Raw genomic sequence first — 23,993 nt, forward strand, 5'->3', positions numbered from 1 at the left:
GCTTTTCCGGAAAAGCAATGACGATCTACTGTAAAATTGTCAGTTTTTTTCCGGAAAAACTATGCTGTTCCCGTTCAGGCAAAAGTCCTTTTCCAGAAAAACTGTTCCAGAAAAGGGCCAGTGTAGACAGCACAGTAATCTTTTCCGCAAAAAAGCCCCGATCACGAAAATGACCATTGGTGCTTTTTTGCGGAAAAGCGCGTCTACATTGGCCATGGACGCTTTTCTGGAAAAAGTGCTTTTCCGGAAAAGCATCCTGCCAATGTAGACGCGCTTTTTCTGGAAATACTTATAACGGAAAACTGTTCCGTTTTAAGCATTTCCGGAAAAGGGTGCCAATGTAGACGTAGCCCATATGTTTATGAATCATGGCCTTAGAGTTTTTGGGGGAAATTTCCCCATCCAGAGGATTAGCACAAGGCCTATGTTTAATTAAAGCCCTCAAAATAGGAGATAAATGGTACGTGAAGTGCTGAGCTTCAGCCTACATCCCTAGTTTCATGCATAAGAAGTTATATCAGTTATCCCAGAGTGGGAGAAATATACATCCTTTAGCAAAGTTTACTGCACAATTGTCTTAGCTCTAGTATTCAGTTATTTTGGAAAACAAGTGGAACATACATCCATCAAGAAGTAGCAGTAATATATTTTAAACAACAGTTCAGGGGTGGGGAACCTTTTTTGGGTTGGGGGCCACTGACCCATAGAAGAATCAGTATATAAGCATATAAGCCAAAAAAAAAAAATCCTAACCCAAAAATGTGACATGGCCCCAACCAAGGAGAAAGACACTCTCACATTCCCTTGGCACAACAGAGGAGCCTAAGAAGGCCCAGGCTATTAGATCTTGTGTGCTCCAAATCCGCAGCAGGATGGTGGAGGAGCTGGAGTGCTAGCATAGGCTCCCCAATGCTGTAGGGGAGCCCTGAGAACTGTGGCGCCAGATCGAGGCAAGCTGGGGGCTATTAGATGATTATGTACAATTTTACAAGTTAAAAGGAATTAGTTAGGTTTGTGCATAGGGGGAGCTGTCTGCTCTTTCTAGGTTTAATATGGAATGTTTCCACTGATCTTGCTTCACTGCTATGAGGATTTTTGCTTGGAACTATTTTTACTATGAGAGGACTCAAAAAAATCAACAAAATGTGGATATTTAATAAGGTTTTAAATTGTCTAGGATAAACATGGTAAGGTTGTCACCAGTCCATTCCAGACACAAAGGCTATGTCTATACTGGGCCACTTATTCCGGAAAATCAGCCGCTTTTCTGGAATAAGCTGCGAGCTGTCTACACTGGCCCTTGAATTTCCGGAAAAGCAACGATGCCCTACTGTACAAAATCAGCCGCTATTCCAGAAAAACTATTCTGTTCCCACTCGGGCATAAGTCCTTATTCCGGAACACTGTTCCGGAAAAGGGCCAGTGTAGACAGCCCAGTAGTCTTTTCTGGAAAAAAGCCGCGAAAATGATGATCGGGGCTCTTTTCCGGAAAAGCGCGTCTACATTGGCCACAGACGCTTTTCCGGAAAAAGGGCTTTTCCGGAAAAGCAGCCTGCCAATGTAGACGCTCCTTTTCCGGAAAAACTGAAAACGGAATAGTATTCCGTTTTAAGCATTTCCGGAAATTCATGCCAGTGTAGACACAGCCAAAGAGCTTATGGCCTGTTAGCTATGTGACTACGAAGTGCAGTCCCTGCCAATGAGGTGGGGGAAGGGAGAAGAGGCAATTGCCCTGGGGCCCGGTGATTCAGAAAGGCCTGGGGCTTGCAGCCAGAGCCCCCAGGCTCTTTAAATTGCCTCCAGAGAGCCAAGTTCTCAGGGCTGGCTGGGCAGTGAAGGTGGCTACTACAGCACACTTCATGTGGCGTGTGGGACTGGCTGCCCTCAGCCCTGACTCTTCTGCCTAAGGCTCCACACCTCCTCAGAACGCAGAGCCAGCCCCTCCCACCATGCCCAGGGGTAAGCAGGTCTTTCAGCCCCCTGATGAAGTGCTAAGGATCATTGTTACAATAGGAGGTGAAGATATTTTCATCGTACATTGATTCTGCGCTAAGTAGATAACTGGGCCTACAACACTGACCTTGGTCAGCTTGTTGTTCTGATCATCCATTATGAGAATGTCATCTTCCATTTTCTTTATCTTGGCCTCTGCTGTTACTTTCTCAAGTTGTAGTTTTTGCCTGGCAGCTTCTTCTTCTTCCAGCTGGTCCTCAAGATCCTTTTTTTTTTGGAGAAACACCCCAACCCCCCCCAAAAAACAAATGAACTCTAGAAATGAATGTACTACATCAGCGGTTCCCAACCGTCGGTCCATGGCGTGGCAGCACATTGCTAGGCCAAGCTCTCAGCTTTTGATTAGACCTGCCCACTGGGGTTCTCCATCTGTCCTCTTCCCCATGCAGCAGTGGGGTGAGTGGGGTGGCTGGAGCCAGGGCCGTGGTGAGGCAGTCCCTACTGGCTCCAGCTCCGGCAGCTACTATGTGGCCTGGCTAGCGGGGCTGCACGGAGAGAGGCTGCGGTGCTGGGGGGCCAGCTGAGGCCGCGTGGTGGGTGGCTAGGGCCTGCTCTAGTAGGAGGCTGGGACCTGCCATGGCCATGTGGTTGGGGCATGGCTGGGACCTGTTGCTTGGTGGGTGTGCTGGGGCCTGCTGCAGCCGCATGGCAGGGGGGCCGGGACTTGCTCCAGTGGGAAGGGCTGGGGCCTGCTGTTCCCGCATGGCAAGGAGGCTGGGACCTGCACCTGCATGGGGGCTGGGCTCTTCCACGGCTCTGTGGCAGAGGAGCTGGAGCCTGCGGTGGCCAAGTGGTGGGGGGGCCCAGGACCCGTTCCACCCAGTAGGCAGCTGCTCAGGTAGCTGGGGATGAATTACATAATATGGGGTGGAGGCAGGAGTCAAGGTTGGAGTGTATGAGAGGCCTGGAGCTGGGGTACATATTTTGGTGAACCAGAAACATTTTATTTGCATATTTGCATATTCATTGTTTGGACAAATGTCCAAACAGTGAATATGCAAATATGCAAATAAAATGTTGAGGGTCCATCAGAAGTTTGTGAATGGGTTTGTCAGTCCCTGATATAAAAAAGTTTGGGAACCACTGTGTACTACATGACCTGTTTCAGGCCTGCCCAAACTTATACTGGTATATTAAAAGCTTTGCTAATTTTAAGAAAGGTTGTGGCAATGCAGAAGAGAAGATTTAGTAATCTAGCTATTTAGAAAAGAAAATCTTTAAACATTTTAAATTAGGATTGGGAAAGAACATGCCTATCTACTATAAAAAATAATGTGGAGGGGAAAATAGCAGAAAAGCGTCCCTACTGTAGTATAGAAATAAAGCAGCTGCTTTCATATGATCAGTAGTTGCCAATTTTGCGAGCTAGGTGCAATTGTGTGAGCTGTGCATAGGTTACAGTACCAGCATTTGTTGTTGCATCTTTTTCTTTTCTGTTTGCAACTGGTGACTGCGATCCTCCTCTTCTTCAATCCTGGCCTCCATTTCATGCAGGATCTCCTCCAACTCTTGCTTCTTAGCAGATAGGCGGACTCTCAACTCTTCAGCTTCTGCGTACAGTTCAGTCTCAGCCTGAAGCTGCTCCTGAAGGAGATTCTTTTCTTCATATAGCTATGCAGATAAATGATAGGCACTTAAAACTCGGATCACAAGTTACTCGGTACAGCATTTCTTTAAGAAATGACAAATACATGGAGGTTGCCCGGAGGAGAGCAACCAGAATGATAAAAAATTTAGCAAACTTGACCTATGGAGAAATGTTTTAAAACTTGAGCCTGTAACCTATTGAGAAAGGATAACTGAGCGGGGATCTGTTAAGTCACATATGTTAAGGGCTCTTATAAAGAGAACGATGACTGATCATTTTCCATGTCCACTGAAGGTAGGAGACAAAGTAATTGGGTTAATTTGCAGCAAGAAAGATTTAAGTTTGATATTAAGAGAAACTTTCTAATTACAGTAGATAAACTCTAGAATAAGTTTCCAAGGTAAGTTGTGAAATTCCCATGAGTGGAGCTTTTTAAGAACAGTTTAACAAACACCTGCCAGGGATGGCCTAGGTTTACTTGGTCCTGCCTCAGTGCAGCAGGCTGGACAAGATGATCTCCTGCACTTCTGTGATTCCATGGTTCTCCCAGACTGCCACTGAATAGAGATTATTACACTGACAGAAGAACTAGAGGTACAGACTCTTGAAGTCTGTCAGTGGATTGCAATGTGCTTTGGTTCAGGTCCATTGACATTAAGAGGATACACAAGGAGAACAGATCCTTTTGCTGGTGTTTTGTAACATAATGAGGTTCTAAGAATAAAATCATTGATAACATTTCCAGCAGTCCAGAACTGTATATCACCTGATTATGTTTCAGCTCCAATTCCTTCAATTCACACTCTGCTTTTTGTTGTCTTTCCTTCGTTCTCTGTAGCTCCTCATCTTTGGCTTGCATTTCTTCCTCTTGGCGGGTGACTTGTAACAATGGTTTCACCTGGAAAAACCAAGTACAGATGTTCCTTTTCAATATTTATTTTAGTGATGCAATAGTTGTCAAGAGTGCCAGACTGACAACTCTACTGATGAACTTTTTGGTAGTAGAGAACTATAGCACAGTCCCTTGCATCCAAGCTTCCCCACACCCTGGGGCTTCAGTGATATGCTTAAAAGGCCACTTCTCTGTGAAAAAAGCTATTTTATTCTTCAGGCCATGTCAGACTTTTGACTCTCTGAGGAGACGGCTCATGAAGGAGGACAATTACAAGAAGATTCGATGGGGGGTGGTTATGATGCAGGGTATCTCTTCATTAACTCATATCAACTTCGAACATGAGATTAAAGATCTAAACATGCTAACTTTTCTTGTGTGGTACATTTTGAGTGGTGGATTTTCATCCTCTGAATAAAGACAGAGTGACCCATACTTCTAATAACATTTCAGAATGTGCTCAACACTTTTCTGACTATGGGGCTAATCCTACACACTCTGAAATCAATGGGGCTCTTTCATTGATTGCTATGGACTTTGGAGCAGGCCCTATAGGTCAGTAAAAGTCCTTCCTCCTAACATGGCTTAGAATCCTAGACCATCTGTCTCATATGGAAGGCTGAAGAGAAATTCACGGGCTGTCAATCACTTACTTTAGTGAAGAGTCTCCACCATTGCCAGTTCCTTAGCTTCAGGTAAGCAGAACAGTTTCTCTGAATGACCCTCATTGCTGTGAGCTGCTGCTGCCGCTTAGCAAAGGCCCTATAATTACATACAAAGCAACTTCCTTCAAATCACCTAATAGGCATGAGCACAAGTTGTCTGCATGATACATTTCAAACAAAGTGCACGAATGTGGTGATTCTGTGTGCAAGTTTGGGGTGTCTGGTGCAAACTCTCCTCCCATGTAAGGTATATGATCATTTGTGGTACTCACAGGAAAGGCAGCAGTTTGGTTTGTCTTTTCAATATTTTATTCTGCTGCTTTTAGATGGTTTAATTGTAGATATGGGATTCAGCCACAAAATGCAGATCTGAGGATGGATGTCTCCAGAAGCTGGGTATGTAGGGGGTTCAGATCTAGGCTTTTATTCAGGACCATCATTTATTTCATCATAACATATTTACATTTGTCTGAGGGACTTATCGCAGGGCCCAAGGGAAGAGCCTTTACCGTTCATATTTTAAAAATGGGCTTTTAACTCTTCGAGTGCTTAGTTGGTTCCAAATTAATTAGAGGTCTGACTCAAGTGTCCAATGTTTCAGGTCCAAGCTCTGTATCAATGGAGTTTAACACTTTACAGATAGCAGCAGCTGTATTTATCTCTAGCTTCCCCATTTGTATCATACAAACACAGAACAAAGACTGTCCTTACAGTTCACAGTCTTAAGTAGATGAAGTACTTCTACTCTATGTAATTGATCTAATTAGATTATTGGGGGGGAGGGGAGGAACAACTATGTCTTCTTATGTATATGTACTGCACCTGACACCTCTGTATTACAGTAATACCCAAAATATCACAATAACCATCAACCTCATTACAAAAAATTCTCAGTCTACAGTGCAGATCACGGCAGACCATGCTATACATGATGCATTGCCATAGACTTTGGTGAGTTTTTGACAATGCAGTCTTACTTTCTTGCCAGGTATCCTCGACTTTGAGCCTGGAAAGCAATAATGACATCTGTGATTTTCAGGTCTCTTTCCTCTTCCAGATGAGCCAGGACACCAGTTCTGAAGAAGATTTTACTTTGTCCAATTCTGTACAAGTTGGGATCAAGTTCTAATGCTTTGATCTATTGGGAGGGAAACAAGGATGTTTTGTTGACTCTGTTATTACAATACAGTCAAATAGTTTTCACAGGAATGATTTTTTCCCTGTAGAAAAATTAACCATTTTCTTGTAAAATGTATAGTCCTGACTTTATTAGTTTTGGTTGAAAATGTTCTGCTCACCATCAGTATACAAGCCTGTTTCCCATCCATAAATCCCTTAGGGATAGCGTTAGCAGCAAGAATTTCATATCTGTAAGCAGAGATGGCATACAAAGAGAAAACAGATTATTCAGCGCATACACAATCTTAGTTTCCACACAAATGAATGTGTATTAAGCAGTCCAGAGCATTTGGACTATTTCAGTGTCTTACCTCTGACGGAATTCCTGGAAGACAATTCTGTTGGGGAATCCTTGCCGGCAGATACGAATCCCTTCCAAGACACCATTGCATCGTAACTGCTCCAGCACTAAATGGGCATCAAGTTTGCCAGCCTACAGAAGGAGGACATTCTCACTTTTTGCATAAAATAAATGAGGAATGAAGATAGAAGTTTGGAAAGTGTATTATTGGCTTAACATTATAATGGAAGAATGGCCTATGAGGAAAGGTTAAAAAGATAGGCATGTGTAGTCTTGAGAAAAGAAGACTGAGGGGGGAGCTGATAACACTCTTCAGATAGGTGGGCAACCTGTGGCTCATAGGCTGTATGTAGTCCATTGGGATTCTGCATGTGGCCAGTAAGACACTTGGTTTACCATTGCCCATGCGCAGGATTGCCAGGATCCGTTGGTTTCCATTCACATCGTTTTTTTCTCCCAGCAGTATTAGTAAAGTGACACACACAAGAGCAAGGGCACATGAAGTGAGGTGCATGCTGATTGCACACAACGTTGATGGTAAGAACCAGGTGCTCCTTCTGCCTCCAATCAAAATGCTGCTACAGTTCAATCAACACTTCCCACCTCCCTCCCCACAAATTCTAGGTACACACGCGGAGTTAGCAAAACTACCCCGTCCCTGCAGACCCTTCTTGGTTATGACAATCTGAGCGGCCCACTGAGATGAAAAAGGACCACTCATGCAGCCCACTCACTAGCCTAGGTTGCCCATTGCTGTACTAAGAGTTGTTATAAAGAGAACAGGGATCAATTGGTCTCTGTCCACTGAAGGTAGGGAAAGAAGTAATTGGCTGTATCTGTAGCAAGGGAGATTTCGGTAAAATTTTCTAACTACAATGGAGTTTCTAAGCTTTCTAAGCTCTGGAATAGATTTACCAGAGAGGTTGTGAAATACTCATCGTGGGAGGTTTTAAGAACAGGTCAGACAAAATGCCAAGGATGCTCTAGGTTTACTTGGTCCTGCTTCAGCATAGGGACTGGGCTTGACAACCTCTCAGGGTCCCTTCCAACCCTACATTTCTAAGATTCTGTAATACTGTCATCTACATCAGTGTTTTCCAGGCAGTAGGTCTTGGTCAGGGAGTGGGTCATGGGAATGTTGTAGGCCCCACTGGAGCCCGAACTCCTCCCACACGCTGACCCCAGGCCTAGAACCCCCTCCCATATCCTCTTCACTCTAGCCCTCCCCCCCTGTCCTGAGCTCCCTCCCACACCCCAACTCTCTGCCTTGAGCCCCTTCTTGACCTCACACCCCCTCCCACTTCCCAACACCTTCCTTCAGTCCTATATTCATGGCTCACCAAATAATTGCCCTACCCAGATGTGGCCCTCGGGCCAAAACGTTTGCCCATCCTGGTCTATAGTACACTGTTATTATTACTACAAGTTGGCAGGAATAATGGGCCCTATACCAAGGCTTTGAAACCTCAGCATTGGAAACATACCCTTTTTTCATGATTTGGAATGATACAACGGACAAAGTTTGGATTTGTATTCCTTAGGGTAGTCATCAGCTTGGTCAGTTGCTCTTTATAGAGTTGCCCGACTGTACGGAACATGCCCTTCTTGGTTTTTGAAGCACTAGGGAGTGAACTTTCTGTCATCTTTGCCATCTGGTCCAGTCCCACTATGCGGTCCACTGAAATGTAAAAGCAAGTGTGAATGGAACCTCTCAGACAGATTGTCTTCAAACTTCATTACTTCTGGCAATAATTGTACGTATTGTTAAAATCTAATTGTGTATTGTGGTACTATAAGAACATTTATTAGCAATAGTCATAGAGACAAAGGAGATTAAATATTTAGTAAGGTCTACTACTTCTGTGGCAATGCTGAAAATACAGCTTGTCAGGGACTGATGACTGATAAGAGTACTGTTGAGTGCACAGCTATTAATATAGAACACTTAACTCTTACGTATGGGTTTACATCTATCCTACAAATATTAATTTACAACACCCTTCCATGACAGGTAAAATTATTCAGCAAGTTAGAATTGGGGAAACTACCCGCCACACCTCCTGACTCCCACTCTAATGTTGTATACAGTAGACCTCACTCCCTCAAAGTCTTCTGGGTCTCTTCCCCTGATTATCTGAATGTTTGGGGTATCCTCCAAGTACTTTGGAAAAATTAGGGTTGTGCTGTTCATTTTATATATGTTTCTCCTGCTCCTTGTGCTAGATAATATAAAAAGTGCTAGGTAACATAAAATCATACTCACAGGAGCCAGTGAAATATAGTTTAAATTATATCTCCTTAGCAATGCTCATAGGACATTCAGTTGAGAGGTGGCAGTGAGATATGGATTGTACATGATCACTCTTCAGAAGTAAAAATAACATAAGCTGCTCAATGTCACATGTTCAATAACAATCACATGCTGAATCTTCATTTTCATGATCTTTTTGGATGGCATTTTAAAGTAGGTCATGGAGCTTAAACCATCCAAACACACTGTCCCTGAGGAGTATAGTGTTAAGATTTAATACATTTAGGGAGAAGGATTTTAATGCCTTGTGCCTAACAAGGGATAGAAAGAAACCTGAATAGGTTCTAAAGGACGAGCCTCAGCTCTTTACACAATGTTATAGGTTAGAGTTCTGATTCATACCATCTTTCCAAAGGTCTGCCACAAATTTGTCTGAAGACTGATTTAACAGAGAAGTCACATTGTCATTTAGTGGATCCATATTCTTTGTGAGCCAGGCACTTGCATTGTAGTCAACCTATAGAAAATATCACACACAAAAAATCTGTTCTCAGTCAAGTATTTTGATAGTGAAGGCCCTGATCCTGACTGGGAATGTGGGCACTGCAACAATCCAAATACCAATATCTGGGTAGATGGGATTTGTTTACATGGATTGGTGTTGGTACAAGGCTCTTAAAGGTTAATACACTCATATTTTGAAGCCCCAATCCTGCTGCCATAGCCACATTAGTGGATCTCTACCATCTTTGTGAATTTGTATGGAGAGGCCAAAGTAGTGGGATTTTCAGAAATTATAATCTTTGGGCTAGCTCTGTTCAAATTGAAATCAATGGATTTCACCAAGGATTGGCTGCAAGGGGCAGAATTAGACTAATTCTGAGCACTTTCTATATGTTAATAATAAAAGCACTTATTTATTCCAGCTAACGTAAGTCAGTCTCTGTATTTGGATTCTAGTTCTTGGCAATCTCTCACATTATGGCTGTATATTTCACTGATTGAACATCAAAGGTTTAAAAGCTTTGTATAATAAAAGAGTTTAGTCCTGTGCAATACCCTTCCTGCATAGTGGATTATGGAGAACTCAGTTTTGTCCTTGAGTTGTTTAGGCTTATGGAACTTGGGATGACTGCCTTGCTCTTGACATAATTTCTCTACAAAGGAGGTGTCAGTAGCTTTGGGGAACCAGCACTCTTCATCCAGGAGAGCCAGGACACCAGGTGGGTTGTTCTGCAACATAAGCATAAGACACATCAGTTATGTAATGGGAAATAAACGTTCAATTTCCTCTAGATTATTATTAATCACATTATTAAACAATAGAGCCAAGAAGTCTAACAGTACACAAGCTTCTTGTTGGGCTGTGATACAAGTTGCACCTCTATAAACTGGGACTCTGGTCTGGTAACATCCATGGTCTGGAAAGCCAATGGATGTTCCAGGATCAGAGTGTCCTGGCTTGCTGCAGGAAAGGGGGGGGGGGGAGGGCTGGAAGCCTGGCACTATGCAGGCAGGGTAACAGACTGTGGAGGAGGGGTGAGTTGGGATGCCTAGCGCATAGCTCAGCTAGGCTGTGTGGGGAGGGGCAGCATCTCAGTTGGGCTGTGGGGGGAGCCAGGAAGCCCATGGTGGGGGAGTGCAGGAAGGGGCTCAGCAGTAGCAGTGTCAGAAAAGACCTCCCCTGGTCTGGAAAAATCCCTCAATCAGGACCAGTGAGGTCCCGAGGCTGCTGGACCAGGGAGGTCTAACCAGTACAAGTACCTCCAACCAATCCAACCTACACAATGTTGTCCCATCTAAAGACATGTTATCTTACTGGTCTTTCAATCAGCTCAATGCAAGGTTGCAGATCAAGGCCAAAGTCAATGAAATTCCACTCAATGCCCTCCCGCTGATATTCTTCCTGCTCCAATATGAACATTGTGTGGTTGAAGAGCTGCTGAAGTTTCTCATTCGTGTAATTAATACACAATTGCTCAAAAGAATTAACCTGAAAATGGGAGGAAAGAACTGAATTATTACATTTAAAATGGTATGTACAAGAGAAATGTGGGTAGTAATATAAAATTGCATATCTTATGGTTCTTTCATTAGCATTAATTATTAAAATATAACGGAGTAGATTTTATTTTCCTAATCTTGATTTTACATGAAAATTTATATTAAACTCTTACAAGTTAGATTACCCAGGTATAGTTAAGTTTGTTTTCTCAACTCAATGTAATTCTCAATTGTTTTATGTAGGTACCACTTTATCGCTGAAATAATACTAGCTTATAATCCATTTACTGCATTCCTTATGTTTCGGTGTACCCAAATTGCTGCCTCTTTACATATTTCACAGAATAGTGTTCAGCATATTCTCTCCCCATACAGGTCCACTGCACTGCTTAAGGCCCCAGTCTTCCACTGATGATAGAGCAGGTTGATCCCTGCCTGTTGGTGCTGTGCAGTTACAGAGGGTCTGTCTACCTCAGGGGTGGGCAAATTCTGGCCCGCAGGATTAGTACCTGGTGGGCCCCCATCTCCATGTTTATTTGCGCGTCCACAGGTATTGAAGGATTGCCACTCTCATTGGCTGTGAATGGAGATTTGTGGCCAATGCGAGCGGTGGGAAGCGGTATCCTGGTCCACAACACTTCCCACTGCTTACATTGGCTGTGAATGGCAATTTGTGGCCAACCAGAGCTGCAATCCTCCAATACCTGTGAAGGTGCAGGCAAAAATAGCGGCAGTGGCCTGCTAAGGACTAACCCTGCAGGCTGCCATTTTTTTATTGCCCACCTTGGCCTACTTGGTTCTCAGTGCAGGATCAGGGTCTAAGATTTTTAGTAAAAAGATAATGAAAGTAAGGGCGCCTCTCCACTTACTCTGAGAGCAATGCTCCAGAGATAGATCTCTCAGGGGTTGATTTAGCAGGTCTAGTAAGGACTCACTAAATCAACTGTTGATAGTGCCCCCATCGACCCTGGTGTTCCACTGGATCATGAGAAGGGAAGTCAACAGGTTAGTTTCTCCTGTTAACCCCCCACAGTGGGGACACCGCAGAAATTTGACCTAAGAGATAGCAACTCCAGCTACGAGTTATCAACCCCAGCTTAGATATATCAACATAGCTGGAGTTGCATATCTTAGGTCGACTTTCTTCTCTAGCGTAGGTTCAGACTAACTAAAACAACAGAACAAAACACACAAAGATTGGAAGTTAAAATGTTCATATCTTGAGCCAAGTAGTACATACCTCAAATATCTCAAATCCAGCGATATCAAGGATCCCCAGGAAAGATGCTCCCTGTCTTTTTGTTTTATCTAGAGCTTTGTTTACTCGACTAAGAATCCAACGGAACAAACGTTCATATGTTGCTTTGGCTAAAGCCTCTATCGCAAAGTCTGCCTATTAAAGCAGAGCAGGGAAGAAGAAAAACGAATGAACAAATCAAAATCAGATGCTAGCTTCCACATAAGACACTATATCGGGTGTGGAGGATAGACCTGCCATTTCCGTCCCACACTGCCCATTTTTAAAGCAGAAGGTTAGTAGAGTTAGAGAAGGAGATTACAAATTGATACCTGCTCTTTAGTCTGGGCTTTCTGAACAACATCTCGTCCCACTTTGATCCGTGGCGTTAGGATTGACCTTGTGAAGTCTGTCACATTAATACCCATCAGGTGACACACTTTCTGTGCAGCTACAATGAAGAGCACAAAATTCCGTTTCACATTGGATTTTCTCATGATAGGCCCATAAATATCCTTGGTAACAGTATGACTAGTGATGAACACATCCGTCCACTCTAGAAAACTATCTTCCTTATACATATGCAAAAGAGACTACATAAGTTCCATTTCCAACACCAGCAGCATATGCATTGGTCAACCATCTAGGAACTCAAGGACACCAGATATGGGAGGCATGTTAATTTTGTTGCTCTAAAGTGCAGAATCTCTTTTTTTTAACAGTTGCAGCACCACTGGAAACCAACAATGAAAACTAGAAGATTGGTAAAAATTACATGTACTTAATGGTCTGTGACAGGGTATGTTTCCACAATGGCAGTGAAAAGGTTAATAGGAGTGCTCACAATTAGCACCCCTGGTTGTACCTGGAGGGTGGGTCAGACCCAATTAAAGTCAAAATCCAGCTAGGGAGGAGCAGGTGGTTACTTTAAAGAGAAGAAGCCTGGACTAGAAAGGAGGCTAGAGGAGGCCAGGAGGGACAGTGGAAAGACAGGAGTGGCAAAAGTTGCTGCAATGACCTTGAAAAAGTGGAGGAACTGGACTTCTGGGGAGGAAGCTTTGGGAAGTGTTGCTCATTATAAGAGGTGGAAAAACATTTTAGAGCAGGGGTGAGTAATAAAATGGAGGCAGTTCAGCAGGGTTAGCCCCTGGTGGGCTGCTGCTGCTGTATTTACAGGCTCCTCCACAAGTATGGACAATCGCAGCTCCCATTGGCTCGGAAGGGTGATCTGTGGCCAACAGGAGCTGTGATCCCCGTACCTGCAGAGGTGCAGGTAAATACGGCAGAGTGGGGGCCTGCCACGGTTTAACCCTGGTGGTCCAGATCTGGCCCAATATTTTCCCATCCCTGTTGCAGAGTCTGGAGATGGTAAAAGAGGCCTACAGAGGGACCAAGGTAGGAAATAGTACTGGGAGAGGCAGCAAGGGGGCTCAATGAACAAAACTTGACCGCTCAATACAGTGCCCTGATCTGGAACCCAGGGTAGAGGAAGGGATTAGCACTCCTACCAGTGTCTGGGGAAAGGTGGTGAATTTCCCTCCCACACACATATCCTTGAGACAAGGGGTATGAGCACTGGAGAGTGTGACGTAGTGGGGGATACCTTGCTGGCTACAGCATGGCCCAGCAGGGCAGGGGATGAGTCATTATGCAAAAAGGGTCTCTCAACCTGTCCGACCAGCTACCCCCCAGGGAGAGGAACAAAGGAAGGTGGAATGCTGCCGTGGCTGGGGGCAGGGCTGGAAGAGAGTTGGTTAGTTTCTGTCTGGGATCATGGAGGAGACAGCCTAGGGAAAGGGGCTGGAATTTAGGGGCCCGGTCTCCCCCATCTCAAGGGGGGCTGAGGCATCCTAGCCCCAGTTCCTGTAACCAGATTACATCTGTGCTGTGCTGTATCCTGGAAGAGCAATAAACTCCCTCTATTCTACTGGCTGGTGGAGTCTGTTCACGCCACTACGGGGGTGCAGGAGACGGGAAAACCCCAATGCGCCGTCACAGAGAGCCCTGAGGGAAGGGGTCCAGCACTGGGGGTCAGACACCAGAGGGAAGGTTATTGGACAATTGTTTTGTGGGATTCTCTTTTATCCTGGAAAGGGTGGGATTGAATGTGAACTGACTGGAGGCTGAGCCATGAAAAGAGGTAGAACTCCAGAGGGCTGAAGCAGCTGTCAGCAGAGGGTGCTGGATGAGAGGAACCTGCTACGCTACCCTACGCCACACCATGAGGGAGTGCACACGAGGTGAGCACACCTTTGGCACAGTCCCTTTACTTTGCTATGCATGGTATTTAATTTAATTTAAATGCTGAAGAGACAAGATTATACCAGTGTCATCAGGCATAGAAGCTTGATCAGTATTTCTCTCCTTCTTGAAGACAATATTACCGAGCTGTAGGACAGATGAAACCACCTTCATCATAGCTGTAAAATAAATTAAAAAGTAAATGTCAGGAATTCTAATGAGAGAAATAATAGACATATACAAAAAATAACTGTTTCCAACAACAGGAATCGTTGAGCTATTTTATAGTGTAGAGCAGTGGTTCTCAGCCTAGTTATCATTGTGGGTCAGATTTGTGTCCTACAACTTGTTTCCTGGGCCACAAGGTTGAGAACCACAGTGCCCCCACAACTCCCCACAGATCTATGGGTATGTCTAGACTGCATCCCTCTGTTGGCAGAGGGATGCAGATTAGGCAGGTCGACATTGCAAATGAGGCAAGGATTTAAATATCCGGTGCCTAATTTACATAAAAATGGCTGCCACGTTTTGCCGATGTCAGCAAAAAGTGGCAGTCTAGAGGGGGATCTGTTGAGAAAGAAAGCCTTTTTCGACAGATTCTGTAAACCTCCTTGCAGGAGGCATAAGGAATCTGTCAAAAAAGGCTTTCTTTCTCGACAGATCCCCCTCTAGACTGCCGCTTTTTGCCGACAAAGTGCTGAGTTGGCAAAACAAGATGGCCATTTTTATGCAAATTAGGCACAGGATATTTAAATTCCTGCCTCATTTGCAATGTCGACCTGCCTAATCTGCATCCCTCTGCCGACAGACGGATGCAGTCTAGACATACCCTATATGTCCAGCACTTCCTGCCCAGACACCACTCCTCAGAGTGGGGCTAGGACTCCTGACTCTGGCATGTGGGACTGAGCAGCTGCTGTGTGTGCTAATTGGGCCTCATGGGCTGTGGACTGAGAAACACTAGTGCAGACTGTATCTTAGAAGAGCGTTTCTCATCGATTCACCTCCCCTAATGTTCATGATGATCAAGGCTACCTCTCCTTCTTGGTGGCTGCAAAGCTTCCCTGGAGCAATGAAAGCAATTTCTTACTCAGAGAAGTAATGTTAGGAAACCAGGGTATGTATCTGTAGCTCACTTTGAACAACATTTAGTAGCTGGAAATAAAAAGAGAAGCCAGCACCATGTTATCTGTTATGTATTCATAACCACCACTTAGTGCTCTGAGGATTGTTGATGGCTCATAGACCATAGCCTGTGCACTACTATGGTAGAGTATTTTATTTTATAATAATGGTCTTAATCTACTCCTAAGAGCAAAAACTATTTCCTAATGTAGCAGTTCCATGGAATTAAAGTTAAGCACACGTATACATCTTTACAAAATCGGAGCCTAAGAATTTAGTATCGAAAATATCATCGGATTAAAGTGCAATTATGAAAGTGTGCATTAATGTAACACCACGTTCCCTTGCATGTTAAAATACATTGTCACTTTACAAACCAGACTGTCTTGTGTTTCAGGGGTTAGTTCTTTTTTGCTAGACTCAAGACTTGTACAGAGAGTGGGGCTTTAGTGGGGTCGTGTTTTGGGGTCCAGGCAAGGGGAAATGAGGGGTCAATACCCAGAATTACCATTGCTGCCAGTGAGAGGTGTAGGCATCATCTGCCCCTGCGTGTCTTGGTGGGAGAAGAGCCTTGCCATCTTTATCACAATAGACACTTCTGAATCCAGTCTGGAAAGGTGCAAAATTGCTGCTCTTCAGGATTTAACACCCTCAGTCCCTAGTGAAATTGTTGGGGGCTGATGGAATTCAGACCCTCACAGACGCAGTTTGGATCAATGTGGTCAGTAATAAGATCTCCATTGTCCTGGCCACCAGGTGTCACCTCAGGTATGAAAACTAATATAACTGGGGGCAGAGCTGGAGGGGGGAGGGAAGGAAGCTCTCATGCAATGTCATGACAATCAAAACCACAAACTGTCAGCGAAGAGGGTTATCCTATATCCACATTATGTACATTTTCAAGATTGCTGAGGCTGATTGTTCATTTCTCTCTGCCCTGAACCTGCAGCTAATGCTAGTATTGGCAGCATCTTAATTTCTCCTGGGTGGCCACTTAAGTGCACATCTTACAGGGAACACTGCTTTGGAGGGAGAGAGGTATTACACCATATGGCAGATGGTGAATCTGACACAGAGGAAGTAAAAAATAGATTAAGAACTCTGGAATGTCTGGTTCCCAGTCCAGTGGAAAGACCATGCTTCTCCAGAGAGGCCTGGACTTGAATAGTCTTGAATAATATTAACTTCCGAATATGAAACTAAATGTGCATATACATGCAGATTACATAGTGGCACATCTTGAAAAGAACACACTGCTGTAAGTGTGTGCCCAGGGATCTTACATCTATAAGCTGATGCTTGTAAAAATATGTCCTTTACTTGACTTGCTAGCAATTCTTACCAAGCTGTTCCTCTTCATTAAAACCCATAATTGTCATGGCTTCCAAGGTCTCCTGGAACATCTCATCATCTTGCTGAGCAGGAATGGGCACATAGCCATTAGATAGAAAGGTATAGTTGTTGAAACTTTCCAGCAATAAATCCTCTATAAAGGGTGAAGAAAAAGTCAACTTAGGGAAAAGATCATTTAAAAATTTGATTGTCCAGAGTGTAAAGTCTGCTTAAATTCTCAAATTTCTGGTCTATTAAGTCCATTGATCTGATGCAAAGCAGATAAAAACAAAACCAAACAAAACAGTAGTTTTGCCAACCGGGGATTTCCATAGGCTGTGTCTACACTGGTGCGATCTTGCGCCAAAGCGTCCGCTCGTGCGCAAAAACTTGCTGCCTGTCTACACTGGCCGTGTATTCATGCGCAAGTAAACTGACATTCTACTGTATGAAATCAGGGCTTCTTGCGCAAGAACTATGATGCTCCCACTCAGGAACAAGCCCTTTTGCTCAGCTGTTCTTGCACAAGAGGCCAGTGTAGACAGGCAACATGAATTTCTTGTGCAAGAAACCCCTATGGTTAAAAGGCCATCAGAGCTTTCTTGCACAAGAGAGCATCTACACTGGCATGGATGCTCTTGCACAAAAGCACATCTCTTGCGCAAAAGCACATGACAGTGTAGACGCTCTCTTCTGGAAGAGTTTTTGCACAAGAACTCTTGAGCTAAAGAGTTTTTGCACAAGATCATGCCAGTGTGGACATAGCCCTGGTGTATGGAATTTAGTGCCTCTATTTATTAGTAGCTTTGAAAAATGTGTTATCACAGCTTCCAGTGACAGTGGAATGGATGGAGGAAAGAGGCCATAGCCAGGGCATATTTGTGTCCTGGCAACTCCTGATTTCTGGAAAGACCCTAAAGTCCAGGTTTGCAGGAGTAAGTTAGATAAACACCTGACAGCGGTGATCTAGCTCAGTGTTTCTCAACCAGTGGTATGAGTACCCTTACAGGTACTCGAGAGAAGTCTGGGGGGTAAGTCAACGCAACTGACATTTGGAGAAACCTGAATTTTTGTTTTAAGTTTTACAGCATTTTATTATTTTTGTACTTTTTACACCCAAAAATTTAATCGCTTACCAGGCTATGATTAAGTTGTTTAAACAAATGTGTTACAATGGTAGAAAATATTTGTGTGTGTCTGAAAACTGTAAGTACTGGGGGTACTTATAATTTTTTTTAAAGGAGTACTTTATAAAAAAAAGGTTGAGAAACACTAGTCTAGATAATACCTAGTCCTGTCATGAGTGCAGAAGACTGGGCTAGGTGACCTCTGGAGGGCCTTTCCTGTCCTAAGATTCTACCATTCAAAGTCAGTTACGTAACTTGGCCCTGCTACTCAGGTAGTTCAGCTTAAGATAAATAACTTACTTTTCATTTGTTCCCCAGTGCCAGCAATCATATAGTAAAAGATATGAAATGTCCGCTCATCTCTAGCCTGGCGAATAGCACGAGACTTTTCAAGCAAATCTGTGTGTTACGTACGTTAAAAAAAAATCTTAATGCTGTGTTTCACTCCGTGCATCTAACAATGCCAGTTGCCTTAGTACAATCCATGGCACATGTTGGGTGTTTGTTAACTTGCCTAACAAACATGGGTTTGATCCTGCAATCACTTACTACCATGTTCAGTGCTTATTACTGATCTCAGCTGAAATACGAGAAGTGAGACAAGTGCTTGGTTGAGTACTTACTAGCGTGAGTAGTTCTATGATCTGATCAAGGGTACTCATCATGATAGCATTCATTACATGTAACCATAGGTGTTTATGGAGCGGGGGCGGGAAATAAAATGGAGATAGTTCACCAGGGTTAGCCCCTGGCGGGCTCCACTGCGGTATTTACATGCTCCTCCATGGAGATGCGTGCTTGCAGCTCCCTTTGGCTGCAGATTGCCATACCTGGCCAGTGGGAGCTGCAGGGAGTGGTGCAAACCGGGACACCACTTTCTGCAGCTCCCATTGGATGGGAATAGTGATACATGGCCAATGGGAGGTGCAAATGTAACCCACACATCTAGGCTATGTCTACACTGCCAGGTTCTTGCGCCAGAAATATGCAAATGAGGCTAAGTGTGGAATATCACCGAGCTTTATTTGCATACCTAATGAGCCACCATTTTTGCGGAAGAGGCTCTTGCACCAGAAGGAGCTGTCTACACTGCCCCTTCTTGTGCAAGAAAAACCCTCTTGCGCAATGCCACCCCGCTGATTATTTTCAGGAATAACGGCATTGTGCAAGAGGGTTATTCTTGCGCAAGAAGGGGCAGTGTAGATGCTTCTTCTGGTGCAAGAGCCTCTTCCGTGAAAATGGCGGCTCATTAGGTACGCAAATGAGGATTGGCGATATTCCACACTTAGACTCATTTGCATATTTCTGGCACAAGAACCCGCCAGTGTAGACATAGCCCTAGTGTGGTTAGTGAGCAATGCAAGTGGCATCTATGCCACAGCAGCAGCTAAGATCAAGAGACCGCTACAGCATGGGCTGGGAGCCAGCTGGCTTTTAGCTCAGAGGGTAGAGGCTCCTATACTAAACTTCAGAGATCCCAGGTTCAAATCCACCTGGTGGTGGTTACACAAGCACTTGTATCTGTGGAGATGCATGTAAATACAGTGGTGGGAGCCCACCAGAGTTAACTGGGGAACCATATCCTGCCTGCAGTATCTGCCCACCTCTGTCATAGAACCAGGCCTAGCTTACATGGTATCTGTCGTGCCCTTTCTTCCTCAAGAGGAACCCCTCTGGGAATCAGATACTAATGTGAATCTTTCAACATCAATCAGTGTCTCCAGCACCCTTCCAGATGTCCTGCTTTCAAGGCTGGCACATGAGCCAGTAAAGTAAAGTAAAAATAATAATAATTACTAGCTATGGTAATGAACATCTAATCTGCTAAATTTGGAGTTGACAACACTGGCTCAGCATCTGCAAATGATTAATTAATTGCTTTAGCCTGAGCCCAAACATCTGCACTACAATTAAATAGCCCCTTAGCCTGAGCCCTGAGCCCTGCAAGCTTGAATCAGCTGGCACAAGTAAGCTGTGGGTTTCTAATTGGATATGGAGGAGGAAAGGAAAAGGAGATACACACTAGGTAGGGGGGAACTATCCAGAAAAGCTTGTTGCAAATGTCCAGCATTTGGAGCAGGTGGCACAGAAATATTGGCACAGAGCAAATGCTTTATGAGCCCCAAAGATAAGTCATGTCTGGGCAGGCTGGGCTCACAGTACAGACAGAGACCAAATGACACCAGAGGGATGGAAACCCTCACCTCAATATGCCAGGAATTTAATAAGGGAAGGGATTAATCTTGTCAGTTTAATCCTGACTCCTACACTTTCCTGCTGTCACTTTGATGAAGAAAAAATAAATGTCTTAGGTATTCATGGTAGTGAGATAGCACCCTCAGAAACTAGGACCCCACTGCACTACACACTGGACAAAAGACAGTCCCCATCAGCATATTATCACTGGTGTTTTCTCTGAGTTCATTTACTTTAGCACTTACGGCCTCAACACCATCGTATCAAAGCCTCTAATACACAGGGCCCCATCAAGGGGTAAGGAAGTATTAGCCCTCTTTTACAGGTGGGGAAACTAAGGCTATGTCTAGGCTTCAGAGCTTTTCTGGGATACCAGAGGTATCGCGGAAAAGCTATGCTGTGTCCAGGGAACACATCTACTTTTTTGGGAACAATTTCTAAAAAAGGGGACACGTTCTTTTGCCATCCCTGTAACCCTCATTGTATGAGGAAGATGTGTCAAAAGAGGAGGCTTTTCTGAAATTTGGCCCCATGTAGACGGGCCAAATTTTGGAAAAGCCTCTTCCAAAAGAAAGTGGAAAAAGATGCAAAATGCAATTTGTGTATCTTTTTCCAATTTGCGTATCTTTTCACGACTTTTCTTTGCAGTCTAGACATAGCCTAAGCCACAAGAATAAGTGACCAGTCACATAAATACAGAGCAGAACCTGAACCCGGTCTCCCAAGTCAGGGTCTTTACTCCAAGATCAACTTATCACCATAGCACGTGGCCTATTGGACAGAGATTCTGATATTAAATCATCTGATTGGGTGGGATGTTCCATCCGTATTTTCTGAGGCATTGCGTAGGGGGAGGTTGATAGTGTGCTTTGTTCTGATAGCAGAGAAAACAATCCGATTAATCTTAACGGAAATCGTAAACACGAGAGTGAGACAAATTGCAAAATTGGTATCAGCATAAATGGAGCTATTTCCCTCGCTGCCCTTTGTTTATATCAGTGTTAGTGATATTTGCCTTTCTTAGACATGCAAGGGAGTCTGTTTATATTACTTCCTTTAGCTCGCCCCTAATTAGTTTCCCATGATGTTCACTGAAAAGGATACAAGTTTCTATGTTTGCTCCAACAATGTAGCCGGTGACATCAAAGTTGATGCGGATGAACTTGCCCTGTTAATAAGAAGAGGACATGGCTTGGGCTGCTTCTGTGTTTTATAGCTTATTTTAAGAGGCACATTACAACACTGTCTGCTCTGTAATAACAGGCCCTATTCCTGCCTTTGTAGCAAAACTCCTGGGAGGAGGCTGAAGGGAAGAATCCTCTGAGAGGTTTCCTTGTGAGATTTGCCTTTGTTTCATCTAGGTAGTGGGAAAAGAAAGAGCCCAGATCCACGAACCCCAAAGAGCCTGCAAGTGGCCAAGGGAGGGATGGTGTGAGTCCCTTCTTTCTTCTCAACACAGATCTCTAGGGCCATGGAAAGGTATCTTATGGGTTGGGGGGAAGCAGGCAGGAAATACTATGATAAGCAGCTGATTCTTCAACACAAGAGAGGACCCTCCATATACTGATATAAACCACCACTATTCTGGGCAACCTTTTCAAACTAAAGAGCCAAACTACTTCAAAATTCAGAACAAGTGATCAAGAAGGAGTCAGTATAAAAATGCCCATTTGCATGACTGAAAATATACAACTTGGTATTATTGATAATTGACATGATGATTAATAATAGCAGAAATGAAACATTGTCCTCACAGATGTAGTTAATGGGACATCTGCTGCTTTTGGGGGTGCAGTTTGGGGGTGTGGGGTGTGCAGGAGTCAGGGTTGGACTGGTATGTGTGGGAGGTGCAGGAGGCAGGGCAAGGTGCTGGGGTGGGAAATAAAGTATGGGGTGTGTGGCTGTGGGGCCAGATTACTTTACCTAGCTTGGGCTGCTGCACCTGGGTGGCAATGGCTGGACGAGGGGCTGGGCCAGAATTGCCACATCCGGATCGTGGCCTCCCCTCCTACCTATGCTGCAGCAGGAGGGGGGCTACCTTCAGTCCTTCCTGCAGCCAGATGGGGCCCAGACCTCAAGGCCGGCCCCAGGATCGGGGCCGGGGACAGGACGCTGTGGCCAGATGAGGGCTGGGGCATTATTGGGGCCTTATTGGCCAGGCTGCCACTGCCAGAGCCTGAGCCGGGCTGCTGCTGCTGGGCTGTTGCAACTGTTGTAGCAGTTGTAGGGCTGCCATGGCTTGGCTGCTGGATCTGACCCAGGAGCACAGGGGTTGGGGACAGACGACCATCAGATGGGGGCTGGAGCTGGGCTACTGCAGCCAGATGGAGGCATCTGCAGCTGCCAGTCCCTCTCACTATTCTGGCTGGGAGCACGCACACGTCCCTTACAGCGTGCCCTCAGCCAGCCCTTTAACAAGCAGGCTACGTCTACACTGGCCCCTTCTTCGGAAGGGGCATGCTAATTTTGAACTTGGGAATAGGGAAATCCGCGGGGGATTTAAATATCCCCCGCGGGATTTAAATAAACATGGCCGCCGCTTTTTTTCCGGCTTGGGGAAAAGCCGGAAAAAAGTGTCTAGACTGGCGCGATCCTCCGGAATAAAGCCCTTTTCCAGAGGATCTCTTATTCCTACTTTCAAGCGCCAGTCTAGACGCTTTTTTCCGGCTTTTCCCCCAGCTGGAAAAAAAGCGGCAGCCATGTTTATTTAAATCCCCCGCGGATTTCCCTATTCCCAAGTTCAAAATTAGCATGCCCCTTCCGAAGAAGGGGCCAGTGTAGACATAGCTGCAGTGTCTCCCAGCCAGCTCTTGCCGGAGAGTAGCAGCTTCTTACTGTGGTGTCCCGCCTGACTTTCAACTCTGGTTAAAGGTGAAATAGACCCCAAAAAAAAGACCATCTTGGCATGAGGAATTATGTGTCTATGAAATTTTGAATTAATTTTCATTCTAATTTTAAAAGTTGCATGTATTTTCGGAATGACAAAAGAGCCATATTTGGTTCTGTACTGAGCTTTTGTATTCTAACTTAAGAGCCATAGGTTGTTGATCACTGATTTTGGGTGTCACTGGGAACTGAACCTGGTATCTCACAGGCAAGGTCAGGAGCACGAGCCCAGGTAAAGGCTAACAGAGGATTATACTCAACCAGTCAGAATGTTAATGACCATTAAAATACTTACTACTTTTATTTACTTAAACATTATGGCAAAGTTAAAAGCCTTCCACAAATGTTGTAGCCTTTCTACCTCGAATTACATATATGATTTTTGTACGCAAATGTTTGTTTTTAACGTGTAAATTAATTTTATGACATCTTGCATCCATTACACATTAATAATTAAAAATAATCAGAACAAATTTGTTTTGTTTTAATATCTAGTATCATTGAAAGGGTACACATGATCATGGTGCTGTGATTACACAGAAGCATCATCTAATTTAAGACTCTTAAATGAGACAGTCCAAGCCAGTGAAGATCAAAGATTCTGGGTCTATAGGGGACTAAATTATTCAAGATGAAAATTTGCTGAATAGGAAGGTTATTGAAGGAAGTGGGCAATTTTGAGAATAAAATCTAGTCTATTTAAAGTCTTGTGCACATTTGAGAAGAGCAGTCTGGTTTTCCTAGTATTCTCATCCTCATTTTTATAATTTATTATTGTCACAGGTATGTATTGCAAAAGCCAAGCTAGTATCTTAACTTACTAGTGTATTGCAATAATAAAAAACCTCAAATAGCATAGCTGGCTTATGAGCATGTGTTATGTATCTGCCTCTGTGCCCAAACCACTCATAGTCCCTGGTCACAGAAGCCTTGCTGGGTCTCTGGGTGGAGTGGTA

At 44.2% G+C, this 23,993-nt stretch overlaps 1 protein-coding gene across 4 annotated transcripts in view; it reads right to left on the reverse strand.

Moving 5' to 3' along the window:
* The window catches only part of MYH11 (myosin heavy chain 11), a 112,213-nt gene that overhangs the window by 26,209 nt on the left and 62,011 nt on the right, over window positions 1-23,993 (reverse strand). For all 4 annotated transcript variants that reach the window (XM_075899365.1, XM_006119591.4, XM_075899364.1 and 1 more), the window contains 17 exons: window positions 21,256-21,319; window positions 18,256-18,354; window positions 16,839-16,982; window positions 14,455-14,550; window positions 12,463-12,581; window positions 12,134-12,286; window positions 10,709-10,882; window positions 9,949-10,122; window positions 9,292-9,406; window positions 8,123-8,316; window positions 6,649-6,770; window positions 6,457-6,526; window positions 6,136-6,296; window positions 5,147-5,255; window positions 4,368-4,499; window positions 3,418-3,624; window positions 2,081-2,218 (listed from right to left, as the gene is read on the reverse strand). In XM_075899365.1, coding sequence (XP_075755480.1) covers window positions 2,081-2,218; window positions 3,418-3,624; window positions 4,368-4,499; window positions 5,147-5,255; window positions 6,136-6,296; window positions 6,457-6,526; window positions 6,649-6,770; window positions 8,123-8,316; window positions 9,292-9,406; window positions 9,949-10,122; window positions 10,709-10,882; window positions 12,134-12,286; window positions 12,463-12,581; window positions 14,455-14,550; window positions 16,839-16,982; window positions 18,256-18,354; window positions 21,256-21,319 — 2,271 coding nt within the window. The remainder of the gene's footprint in view (window positions 1-2,080; window positions 2,219-3,417; window positions 3,625-4,367; window positions 4,500-5,146; window positions 5,256-6,135; window positions 6,297-6,456; window positions 6,527-6,648; window positions 6,771-8,122; window positions 8,317-9,291; window positions 9,407-9,948; window positions 10,123-10,708; window positions 10,883-12,133; window positions 12,287-12,462; window positions 12,582-14,454; window positions 14,551-16,838; window positions 16,983-18,255; window positions 18,355-21,255; window positions 21,320-23,993) is intronic.

Source organism: Pelodiscus sinensis, chromosome 16, assembly GCF_049634645.1.
Source record: "Pelodiscus sinensis isolate JC-2024 chromosome 16, ASM4963464v1, whole genome shotgun sequence".
NCBI lineage: Eukaryota > Metazoa > Chordata > Testudines > Trionychidae > Pelodiscus > Pelodiscus sinensis.